Here is an 11,555-nt window from a genome sequence, read left to right on the forward strand (position 1 = left end):
GAGATTTTGTTTATGTGGTTATATCTACTGCCATTTACTATATTATAAATTAAAACTGAGATAATTTAAAAATATTAATTCATTAAAAAACAATAAACCTATTACAAGTCAACATGAATAACATACTTTTCAGGAAAAATTAACTACTTTCAAATAATAAATTTAGTGAGAAGAGTGACATTGTTTTTCCCTTTTTGCAAATTTCATTAATGTCTGGCTTAACAGAAGACTTAATAGAAGCTGGCTTTCCATACCTGCTTCTGCAGTCAATCTGTTACATGCTGTTTTGTTTACAGTATATGAAGAAAATCCAGCCTCACACAGCTATACAGTTGGAAAAGATAGGAGTATTTTAGTAGCCTTATCAGATAATTGTGGATATTCTTTGATACTACTGCAAAATTTAACAAGCGGTAGTTTCTTAAAGGTTAGTTGTAATGTGGAATCTGAAACTACATCAGTGAACTTTTCTTACTCTGTTATATTAACATCCACTGGTCTGTTTTACACTTTGAACTGCTCTTTTACCCAGGCATAATTTTTATAACACCAAGCATTGGTGATTTGGAAAATACTGGTTCAATGATTTACACAGATGCTGCAAATATTGACATGTTTCATTATAGAAAAAAATCACACTCTTTAATATCACCTCTAATTGCATCAGAAAATTCTGTAACTATTATGAAGTTGTCAAACTCATGGAGGCAGCTATAACTTCACCCGAATTCTAATTCTTGCTTGCAAACTCAAGTTTTATCGTTGGCAACAAATATCGTCAGTTTTCTTCCTTGAAGTGACAGGCTCACTTCATTGAGAAAATATCTGCCAAATTCCCAAGCCTGAATAATCACAGTTTGTCAGTTGTTCTTTCAAATAAAACTATTGTTCTACAATAATAATAATAATAATAAGGCTAGTGCAGCGTGCAACTCAAATAGTAGCACAAGTGCAGTTCCTCACTTTGGTAAGTAGCAGAGGCGCTTTTTGCATACTTCCAATTTCTTCACATAGAATATTAAAAAGACTTGTATTCAAGAATTGAAATTTAGGAACTTCCCTGGTGGCGCAGTGGTTAAGAATCCGCCTGCCGGGCTTCCCTGGTGGTGCAGTGGTTGAGAATCTGCCTGCCAATGCAGGGGATACGGGTTCGAGCCCTGGTCTGGGAAGATCCCACATGCCGCGGGGCGACTGAGCCCGTGAGCCACAACTACTGAGCCTGCGCATCTGGAGCCTGTGCTCCGCAACAAGAGAGGCCGCGACAGTGAGAGGCCCATGCACGGCGATGAAGAGTGACCCCCGCTCGCCGCAACTAGAGAAAGCCCTCACACAGAAACGAAGACCCAACACAGCCAAAAATAAATAAATAAAAATAAATAAATTTATAAAAAGAATCCGCCTGCCAATGCAGGGGACATGCGTTCGAACCCTGGTCCGGGAAGATCCCACATGATGCGGAGCAACTAAGCCCGTGCGCCACAACTACTGAGCCTGCGCTCTAGAGCCCGCAAGCCACAACTACTGAGCCCGCGTGCCACAACTACTGAAGCCTACGCGCCTAGAGCCTGTGCCCGCAACAAGAGAAGCCACCACAATGAGAAGCCAGCGCACCGCAACAAAGAGTAGCCCCCGCTCAGTGCAACTAGAGAAAGCCCACGCACAGCAACGAAGACCCAACGCAGCCAAAAAATAAAATAAATAAATAAATAAACTTATTAAAAAAAAAAAAAGAAAGAATTGAAATTTAATAAAAATGGACATGCTTCAGTGAAACTGGCTCTTTTCTTTTTCTTTTCTTTTCTTTACAAGCAAATGCCTGGCAGTGAAGAACACACTGACTCGTCTTTGGCTTTGGCTTTAGCATCATCAGTGCAAATGTCAACCCAGTGAAAAGGGCAAATAACATCTTAGTATTACTATGAAAATTGTTTTGACCTTGTGGAACCCCTGAAAGGGTCTCAGGGACCCCTGATGGGCCCTCAGACCACACTTTGAGAACTGCTGCACTAGACTCTGAAAAACAATTCTGGGCATTTGGGGGCGGGGTGGCACAGCTTTCCAAACCAGTGGGTACTACCCAGGGTAAGAATATAAAGAAATAAGTATTTCATTTCTGTCTTAGAAGAGCAATTGAATTAACTCTATGAGGGTAAAGGTTAAATTAAAGGCACAGCAATGGGTCTCTGATTTGAGGAGAAGGGGGGAAGGTCAAATGATCTCTTTTTTATCCCCTTCCTCCTTTTCACCATAACTTAGCTCTTCCCTCTCCTTCCTATCTCCCCTGACCTGGGAAAGTGAAGGGGATAGTTTGGCAGAATGTACTTAAGCCAGGAGTAGCCAATTCAAATGCCTCCAGGGGACAGCCATATAAAGAGTGTGGGTCCAGTGTTGCCAAGTCTTAGTTTTTTCAAGACACCAGAAATCCGGATTTTTATTTAAATTTTTAAACGTTGGCAACCAATTAAATTTTTAAAAACATAAGAAAACAGCATGAGTCAAACAGAATATACCAGCAATCAGTTCTGCTTTAAGTCATGAAGAGACCTGAACTAAATGAAACATCAGGTGAAAGACTGGAAGGACGGACAGGAAACCTCACCTATATTACCTTGCTTACAAACCACCTCCTTTAATATCCCACACCCAGATGTGAGAGAAGGGAGATATTAACTGGGTTTCTGTAACCTTGCCAAGGAATAACAGAGCAGGTCATTGCATGCCACATTGGGAGTTAGAATTTCAAAGATTGTTTGCATGGGTAGTACAGAACAAATTATCATCAAAATTGTACACATTTTAGGGGAAAAAATGGGAGGGAGAAACACCAAGTAATGGGAGAGCATCTACTCTAATGCTAGACTGTGTTGAATGTGATATATTATTTGTTTGTTTACTTGTTCACTGCCTGTTTTAGACACAGTCCTAGGTCAGGACTTTGTCTTTCTTGTTCACCATGGTACCTTCCCCTCTTTGCCTGGCACCTATATATAGTGCCTGAACATAGCACGCACTCAATAAATATTTCTAAAATGAACAAATGAATCTCAGTATTTTTTCACTATACAGACAAGAAAACTAAGACTCAAAGAGAATATGCTACTTGTTCAAAATCATTCAGCTAGTGAAAACAGAGGTAGGAAATGAACCAAAATTTTTGTGTTCTTTCCATGAATTTTATCATCTAAAATTAAATTAAAACCGAGGAGCAGTTGAATTTGTTGTGCTATTGGATGAACTGCCCTCAAAGATCCTGGCATTCCTCCCTTCACATTCTGCTATTCTGAGTTTAATGGCAGCGGGGTTTTCCATCCTAGCTTCCAACAAAGCTGTTAGGAATGCATTTGCCACGTAGTACAATGAGACTTTTGAAAATCTATCCAACACAGAAAGGAAGGACTCTTAGTCCTCGAGTTATATTTATTTTTACTTTGTAATGAAGAAAATCTTGTGTGGTCCTATGAATTTTCCCCTAAATGCCATATTGCCGTATATCAAAAACTACTGATAAAAGCAAAAACAAAACAAAACAAACAAACAAAAACCCTGAACCTGGTGTAGTTTAAATTGGAAACTATACATGCTGCTGGTGCATAAATTGGTACAGGTACAATCCATTTGGGGAAAAAAAAAAAAAAAAAAAAAATATATATATATATATATATATATATATATAGCAACATAAAATGAATCATAAAAATGTTTATACCCTACAATACAGCAATCTCACTCCTGGGAATTTATCCTAGACAAGTTATTCAACAGAAGAAGAAAAAAGCCACATATACACAAATGTTCACTGCATCATTTTCTCCAATAGCAAAGAACACAATGAGAACAAGAAAAAAAAAATACATGAGAAAATGGCTTAGTAAATTACAGTACGTGCTGAAGATAAATTACTCTTCAGCTGTTAAAAATAATAATCATGGATACTGGGTAGTGATACAGAAAAAATGTAATAGTATTAAACAAAAAGCAGAATACAAAAGGATTTGCATACTATGATCATCAGCTTTGAAGATAGCTACGTCTAGATGTAAATAAAAACTGAAAGGTAATATTCAGACATGAAAACAGCATTGTAAGGTATTATAATTTGAGATGTTTACACTTATTTTTTTCAAAATTTTCTTTAATGTTTTCCTGTCTTTTCTATTACGTATAAGTTTTAAAATTCCTTCTGAAGTAAATTTGGATTTCTGAGTTTTTCTCAAATTCTCACTTAGAAAAGACATCCTGACTCTTCCCATCTTAAATTAACAATCTTCTACTTGAAAAAGGAAAGCAACATAATATTTCCAAATGTCCAAGTCTAAAGGTGGAGAGCAAGAAAACAAGGCTGGGTGCGCCCATGCTGTTGTTGCTGTCTGAAGGACTGCTGATGAAGTCAGGCACCCAGAGAGGAGAGGAAGAGAGAGGGACCACCAGGGCCCTCTACAGGGTGGCAGTATGTTTACAAGGCCACCTGGAGAGAGGGCTGAGGGAGCAAAAAGGTCAGCACTGCATATACCTGCCTCACCAGGCTGCTGCCTGGCATCCTCTCCCTTCTGCTCATTTCACAGGCATTTTTCTGAGGCCCTGACCCTCTGGGGGAGCCCAGATGTCTGAGATATCACAAGGCCATGCTTTACTTTAGAAGAGATGCCACAGAGAAAGAGGCCTCTTACGGGTCATGTCCACCATCACGTCCCGTGTGCCTGGCGAGGAGGGACAGATCACCTAGTGCCTCATGTCTGGTTGCTACTTAACTTTGTATATACAGAATTCAGCTTTGTTTGCTCTCTCAGAGCTGGCTGACCCACAGTGACAAACCCCACAGGAGCCTTACGTTAAAGCTACATGATTTCCTCGGGAAGAAGAGGGAGCTGGCTAGAAAACCAAAACCAGACAACTGTCCGGGGCACTCCCCCTACCCTGGAGATCAAACCACCAAAGAGGAGAATGTTCGGTGAGCACAGAACCCAACACAGAGTGCTAGTCCGCTCAGGGAGGCCTTCCATTCAGAAGGATGGCCTGAAGGATAGGATGTAGCCCCTCTGTAACCAAGGAACCTGACAAAACTATCCAGAAGCAGCGTCCCATCAACCAGGCTCTACCTCCATGCCCTGGGCAGTCTTGGTCCTTACTTCAGTCCCTATTTACTAGACACCTGAAGGTAACCTTTCATTCCCAAAACTCTGCCCAGCTTACCTCCATTCACAGACCATCTTCCCAAGGGTAGTTTCTAGGTAGCTCAGTTCATCACTTGTGCACTTACTGGCCAGTTTTGATGTCAAATAGAGGACGATCTCTTCCTAGGCCTTGCCCCCAACTCTCAAGGCCTCTCTTTCTGCTGGTAACAGACAATATGTGATTAAGGACTGAAGGAGTGATGAAGCCCATAATGCTGTGAGGTCAGAGAGGGAGGAGTCGCTAAGGTAAAAGCAGGAGATCCGGAGAAAAAAGACTAAAGGCTAGGCCCAGGCTCTATATCTTAGCAGCTCTATAGCCTCTGGCAAGTCTGTCAACCTTCTGTGCCTCAACTCTCTCATCCCTAAAATGGGGCTAGTAGAGTTGACCTCTCAGGCAGACACATTTTGTAAACTGCAAGGTGTATTTGGTTATTCTCACTGTGGGCTGGAGTGTTCTGGGAACACTCCAGAAGAAGAAGAATATAAGGTAGGGCTTAAAGGTTGAGGAAGCTTCGGGACATCTGGTCAGAAAGAAGATGAGTACTCCAGGCATGAGAAATGGCACTAGCACAGGAAAAAAGGTAGAAGGGATGTACCAAGTTTGGCTGCAGTAGAAAGCTTGTGTAGGGAAGAAGCCGAGGTTAGTTTGGAAAGGCAAGTGGGCTGTATTCTGTTGGTAATAGGGAGCTATCAGACTTTTTGATCAAGTAAGTGAAAGGATGAGAGTCATGTTTTAGGAAGATCAACCTGACAGAGGTGTGAAGGACAGAGGGATGGGAGGAGGGTTAGAATACAGGCAGGGTGATCACAGGAGGGTGTTGAACTCCAGATAAGAGATAAGATGAGGGCTTTAATGAAGGCTATGGCACGAGGGCTAAAAAGGAGAAAGCAGATTTGAGAGATAGGTATAGAAAAACGGACACGGTGACAGCATATTAGAGGAAAAGAATGCTTGGGGACAATTTTCAAGTCTCCCTGACATCACTATCTGGGTGGACAAGGCTGCTCACCAAGCTATAGAATAAAGAAGGCACCAGAGAACTGGGAAGATCAAAGTCTTTGGATATGTCTATCTAGGATGTCTTAGAATGTCCAAGGAATACTAACCAGAAATGAAGTGAATATACGAGTCTGGAGCTCAGCAACAGAGATGTGAATTGAAGTCACCCAAGATGAGTTCACCCAAGAACACTGCGTACTAGGAAAAGTTAAGAGAGGCAAGGACAGAAGGTTGAAGAACACCAACACTTAAATGGTGGACAAATTTAGAAGAACCTGAAAGGAAGACAGAGAAGTAGCCAGAAAGACAGGAGGAAGGCAAGAGATTAGCTAGAAAAAGAAGTCAAATGGGTAAAGTACAACAGAGAATAAGTGGTATGAAGAGTACATTCAATTCGGTGTTTAGTTAATTGATGACCTCGGTAAGAGCAATTTCATTGAAATAACGAGGCTGAGAGCTAGACTGCAGTGCATTAAACAATGAATGGGAAGCTAGCAAATGGACAGGATTTGTTGACTATTCTTTTGGGGAGCTTGGCTGAAAAGGAAAGAGCAAGGGTAATAAATAGAAACAGGGAGAATTTAGCATATTTTAGCTAAAATGTATTTTAGCTGAAGGGAACAAGGCACAGAAAATACACCCAAACACACACTGAGTAACTGAGGGAATGTGATCTTGAACACTGGTTGAGACTTAAGACGGAAAGGATGTCTCTTGCACTTTAGTTTAGAAAGGGAGGTGAGGGTAGGTGCATTCATTCACTTAACGATCAACTGTTGAACATGTACTACATGCCAGGAGCTAGGAGTCCATGGATAAAAGAAAGTAATCCTCCAGCCTTTAAGAAATTTGGTCTAGTAGGAAAGACAAATGTGGATCAACAATTACATAAGAGCTCTGTACTAGATTTTGAGGTGGAACAGTGGGGGAAGGTGAGCAACTATGGCTGAATGGGTCAGAGAAGTATTACAAGAGGAGACCCTTGCATACGGTCCAGAATGAGCAGGGGCTCTCTGGTCCAGGAGAGGAGGGGGTCACGGGCATGCCAAGTACGTTGCAGTGAAAATTAAAACTTTGCGGGGAGAAGATTTACAGGGTCTGGAGAATAAAGAATCCTAAAGCGACCAGGCGTAGAGGTCCCTGAACTGAGATTGTTCAAACTGAGGACGCCCGGGACGATGGCACAAGGGCAAAGGAGAAAGGAAACCTTGAGCCCACTCAGTAGTGTGGGTGAGCAGGTCCCAGAAGGTGGTAGAGACATCTAGAAAGACTTTAAAGGGAGCAGGAAGAGACATCGGGTGGGCACACAGGGTCAAATAGGGCCTTGCGGTTTCTCACTGCGGCCAGGGGACAAGCAAGCAACCGCTACCGCCCGGGCCGAGCCGACCACCAAAAACAGCGAGACGCATGGGGCTGCTCAGCATGCGGCAGTTGGTGAGCAGCAGAGGAATACAGCGTCCCCGGCAAACTCCTGGGCCGTGGCCCCTGGAAAACCGCCCGGCCCACCTGGACCGCAGCTGCGTGCACTACAGCGTCCCAAGCCCCGCCTTCCGCGCCAGCGCTCCGCCTCCGAGCCCGAGCGCACGCTGGACAGCACGGAGAAGGCTCTCGGCCCCCGCAGCCTCCGGAACAACGCTATGACGGAAAGTTCACCCCACAGGAAGAGGAAACAGCAAATCCTGCAGCCGCTCAAGACCCGCGACGCCAAAAAAGCTCCGCCCGCGGCCCGGCCTCCGGACCGGAAGTGAGGCGATTGGCTCCGCCCCCGAGCTCGATAGCTCGCGAGACTTTGCAGAGCCCTTCCTTTTTCGTATCGGTCGCTGACATGGTAGGTGATTTTTCTAATGCGTCCGCATAGTTGCTGGCCTAGGCCGCGAGCTTTACTCACCTTGCACCCCAGCCACCTACTCCCGAGCTTGGCCCGGTTCTCCAGGCCGCGCATGGCCAGCCGCAGGGCGGGGTAGCCGGCGTGGGTCCGGGGCGGGGCGAGGAGCCTGGGGCCGCGTGTTCATCCTGGGGTTCGGTTTCTCGAGACACGCGGTCCGGGGTGTCCGGGCGCTTCCCTGATGAGGCCGCACGGCCCCGGGCCAAGCCGTAACCTCGACTTTGCTGAAGGCGCAACAAGCACGTCCCTTGACCCCTAGGCCTACAGGCCACTCACAGACTGGCACGCTTCGCCCCCTGCCCCTCTTCCCTTAGGCCTTATCACCAAGCATCTTTTCCCACACAGCCATCCAGACTAAGGAAGACCCGGAAACTTAGGGGCCACGTGAGCCACGGCCACGGCCGCATCGGTAAGTGCTGTCTCCCCATCCTGGTCGGCCTTGGGCTATCTCTGCACGGCGCTAGCTTGTCAGGAAGTAGGTAGCTTAGAGAAGTGGGTTAGTCAGAGCTCTGTGCAGTCGAGTTGGATTGAATTTGATCATTAGCTGTTGGCTTTTTCCTTGAGAATTCTCTAGTGTTCCAGTTTTAGAGAATTTCACATCAGTTGGGGGTTTGGAAATTGAGTGGGGTCCAGTATTGAATTGGTTGAAGGCATGGAGTACTGTGTTAGTGTTGTGATGTGGAACACTGTAAAGTGATGATTATCCCAGAGTCTTGAAGGAACAGCATTGCTGGAAGAGGTATGAAGCAAAGGCACAGAAGTATGGGGAAATGCTTTTGCGAGAAGTAACATCGAGGGGTTGGAGAAGGCTGTTTTAGCCATGTAGCTTTGTGTTCCTGCAGGCAAACACCGGAAGCACCCGGGAGGCCGCGGTAATGCTGGTGGCATGCATCACCACAGGATCAACTTCGACAAATAGTGAGTGTTTTTTGGACTCTGCCTTTACTGACACTGACAGCTTTGGATTTAGGGGTAGAGGGTAGTTAACATCTTCAACGGGAAGCAAACCTCTTACCACTCAGAAACCTTGCCTGTGGCTGGGTTTTGCCAAGTTAATATTTGATGTGAACTGAGAACTTGTCACCGAGGCTAGAGTCACGCTTGGGTATCGGCTATTGCCTTAGTGTGCTAGAGTCCTCGAAGAGAAACTGCTGACCTTATTCACTGGCTGTGGCCCTCATGGCATAGTCAGTCACCGGGTTAGTGACATGCATCATATTGACTTACACAACTGTTAGATCCATTTAACGCCCACAAATTAGGGGGGGTTGTATTTTAACTATTTGTTTAGGAGACCTGTGTTATAGGAGTGTGGAGAAGCTGTCAAGTGACCTGAATCCTAGTCTTGGCACTGCCTCTGACCTTTTCAGTGACTTACTCTGGTTCCATGGAATAAGGCTAGTCTTTTCCACCTGATAGTCTTTGGTGGCTTTTTAAAGATTTGTTTTATTCGAGAAGTGGAGTACCTGCTATGTCACTCTTCTGCATGAGTGAACAACGTACACTGTAATGGGGGGAGATGGACTGTGGAGATGGTAAACATAGCTTCTTAGTTGGAGTGAGGTAATGGAAATGGTTGCCTTCTTTTCCCAGTCACCCAGGATACTTTGGGAAAGTTGGTATGAGGCATTACCACTTAAAGAGGAACCAGAGCTTCTGCCCAACTGTCAACCTTGATAAATTGTGGACCTTGGTCAGTGAGCAGACACGGGTAAATGCTGCCAAGAACAAGACTGGAGCTGCTCCGATCATTGATGTGGTGCGATCGGTGAGTGAATTGAATATTTTTTGCCTTTATGTGGACCCTTGCCTCTCAAAATTCTGGATAATATACTTGCACCTGAAGTCTGTACCCAGCTGCCTACTAGACAATTCCACTTTCCGTAGCATTTCCACGGGTACTTACTGACCAAAATTGAACTCTTGTTCAATTGTGATTCATGCAAAACATTTGAAGAGTAATTCTTCCACTCCCTCGTTCATTTACTTCGTTTTTCACTTGAACATTTTCCAATCAGTTATCTTATTCCTAGTGTTAGTGCCCTGATTTGTATGGGTTTCTCACCTGAACTATTGGTAGTAATTTAGGTCAGCTAGCTCTGGTCTGTTTTACACAAGACTGCATGAGGCACAGCCCTTGACCCTTTATGTTTCTTACAGAATAAAATCTTAATATGTTCAGTTGTTATTTAAGGCCTGACATTATCTGAAGAGAACCCCCCCCCCCAAAAAAAAGGCATTTTGTTTATATCATTAGGAGTTCTGGTCCTTGTGTCAGCCTTACCCCCTGTGGGTATGGAGGTGGTGGGAATCCTGAGGGGGCTTTCAGTAAAGTTTTAAAATTCCCTTTCTCAGCCTCTTCTTTGAGCATTTCTGATGACCATGACTTCTTGGAGCATTGCTGGAAATGTGATTTTCCTTTTTTGCTTATCAAGTCGTAACTGAATAGGAGAAAGGGATTTGAGCTCTGCCCGAGACTAGAGTCACATCCTGACAGCTCTTGTCCTGGTGTGCTAGAGTCCTCGGAGAGAATCTGCTGGTCTTGATTCACTGGCGAGGGCAGTCAGTGCCCCCGGGAGTGCCCAGATCAGAAACATGCCCTCCCTGGCTCCTAGATGGAGTGGCTTGGTAGGCATCTTTCTTCCTACCCATCACGGAGTTGGTGACTGCCACGGTGCATTATAAACCCTTTTCTCTGTTCTTCTAGGGTTACTACAAAGTTCTGGGGAAGGGAAAGCTCCCAAAGCAGCCTGTCATCGTGAAGGCCAAATTCTTAGCAGCAAGAGCTGAGGAGAAGATTAAGGGTGTCGGTGGGGCTTGTGTCCTGGTAGCTTGAAGCCACATGGTGGGATTCATTAAATGATAAGCGCTTTTCTCTTCTGGTCTGAGTGAGGGTTCTTTGGCACTTCTACCTCCCTACCTGTACAGAAACCCACCTAACAGGTTCTAGGAGTAAGGGTGTGAGGACCTGGGCTCTGCTACCAACTCCCCTCAAAGTATGGAAGAGATGGCACCAACACTTAGAATAAGGCCTTGGCTGGTTACCTAATTTGAGGCTTCTCACTCACAAAGTGAGAATGATACCTGTTGATAATGTATATATCGTATCATTGAAAGGCCTAATGGCATTGTATGCTCTGAATTTATAAAGGAGTGGGAGAATGTGCCCTTAATTGTTCCATGGGGCTCAAGGGGGGGAAACTCATGATCTTTACAAGATTTTGATGAGTCGTATTGGCAAGATGAGTCAGTGGTAGGATAGAAGTGGTTCTTTGGAACTTACTTCCTCAGTCTAAGGTTCTTCCAGCTGGCTTCCTCATCTCAGACCGAACCATTCTGGTCATAATCAAAATGTTGGAATGGGGCCCAACAGGCTGAATTTTAAACACACCAGGGCTTTTATACATCAGAGTGGTTTGGATTCTAGAAAGCAGTTGTCAGGATTTATGTGTCCCTGTGCATAGGAGTCTTAATGTTCAAAGAAATAACGTCATGAAAT

General features: G+C 44.5%; 2 protein-coding genes and 2 non-coding genes across 4 annotated transcripts in view; 3 read left to right on the forward strand and 1 right to left on the reverse strand.

The window, feature by feature from the left end:
* Positions 1 to 7,809, reverse strand: part of TRIM66 (tripartite motif containing 66) — a 57,856-nt gene extending 50,047 nt beyond the window's left edge. The window contains exons 1-2 of the mRNA XM_036860120.1: positions 7,678 to 7,809; positions 5,191 to 5,329 (exon numbers count right to left, since the gene is read on the reverse strand). The gene's annotated coding sequence lies outside the window, so the exon portion shown is untranslated. The remainder of the gene's footprint in view (positions 1 to 5,190; positions 5,330 to 7,677) is intronic.
* Positions 7,810 to 7,882: 73 nt separating this feature from the next.
* RPL27A (ribosomal protein L27a) lies at positions 7,883 to 10,937 on the forward strand. Its single transcript, XM_036860128.1, has 5 exons — positions 7,883 to 7,999; positions 8,402 to 8,465; positions 8,899 to 8,974; positions 9,650 to 9,824; positions 10,764 to 10,937. The coding sequence occupies exons 1-5, from the start codon at positions 7,997 to 7,999 to the stop codon at positions 10,890 to 10,892; spliced, it is 447 nt and encodes a 148-aa protein (XP_036716023.1). The 5' UTR covers positions 7,883 to 7,996; the 3' UTR covers positions 10,893 to 10,937.
* LOC118900283 lies at positions 9,139 to 9,268 on the forward strand. The gene has a single exon (XR_005021067.1). It is a non-coding gene; the product is annotated as a small nucleolar RNA SNORA3/SNORA45 family (small nucleolar RNA).
* On the forward strand, positions 10,527 to 10,655 carry LOC118900282. The gene has a single exon (XR_005021066.1). It is a non-coding gene; the product is annotated as a small nucleolar RNA SNORA3/SNORA45 family (small nucleolar RNA).
* Positions 10,938 to 11,555: the final 618 nt, after the last annotated feature.

Source organism: Balaenoptera musculus, chromosome 8 (genome assembly GCF_009873245.2).
Source record: "Balaenoptera musculus isolate JJ_BM4_2016_0621 chromosome 8, mBalMus1.pri.v3, whole genome shotgun sequence".
Taxonomy (NCBI): Eukaryota; Metazoa; Chordata; class Mammalia; order Artiodactyla; family Balaenopteridae; genus Balaenoptera; species Balaenoptera musculus.

Coding starts and splice junctions, on each gene's coding strand:
- RPL27A (XM_036860128.1), top strand. Junction 8,975..9,649: donor AGGATCAACTTCGACAAATA/GTGAGTGTTTTT, acceptor TTCTTTTCCCAG/TCACCCAGGATACTTTGGGA. Junction 9,825..10,763: donor TCATTGATGTGGTGCGATCG/GTGAGTGAATTG, acceptor CTGTTCTTCTAG/GGTTACTACAAAGTTCTGGG.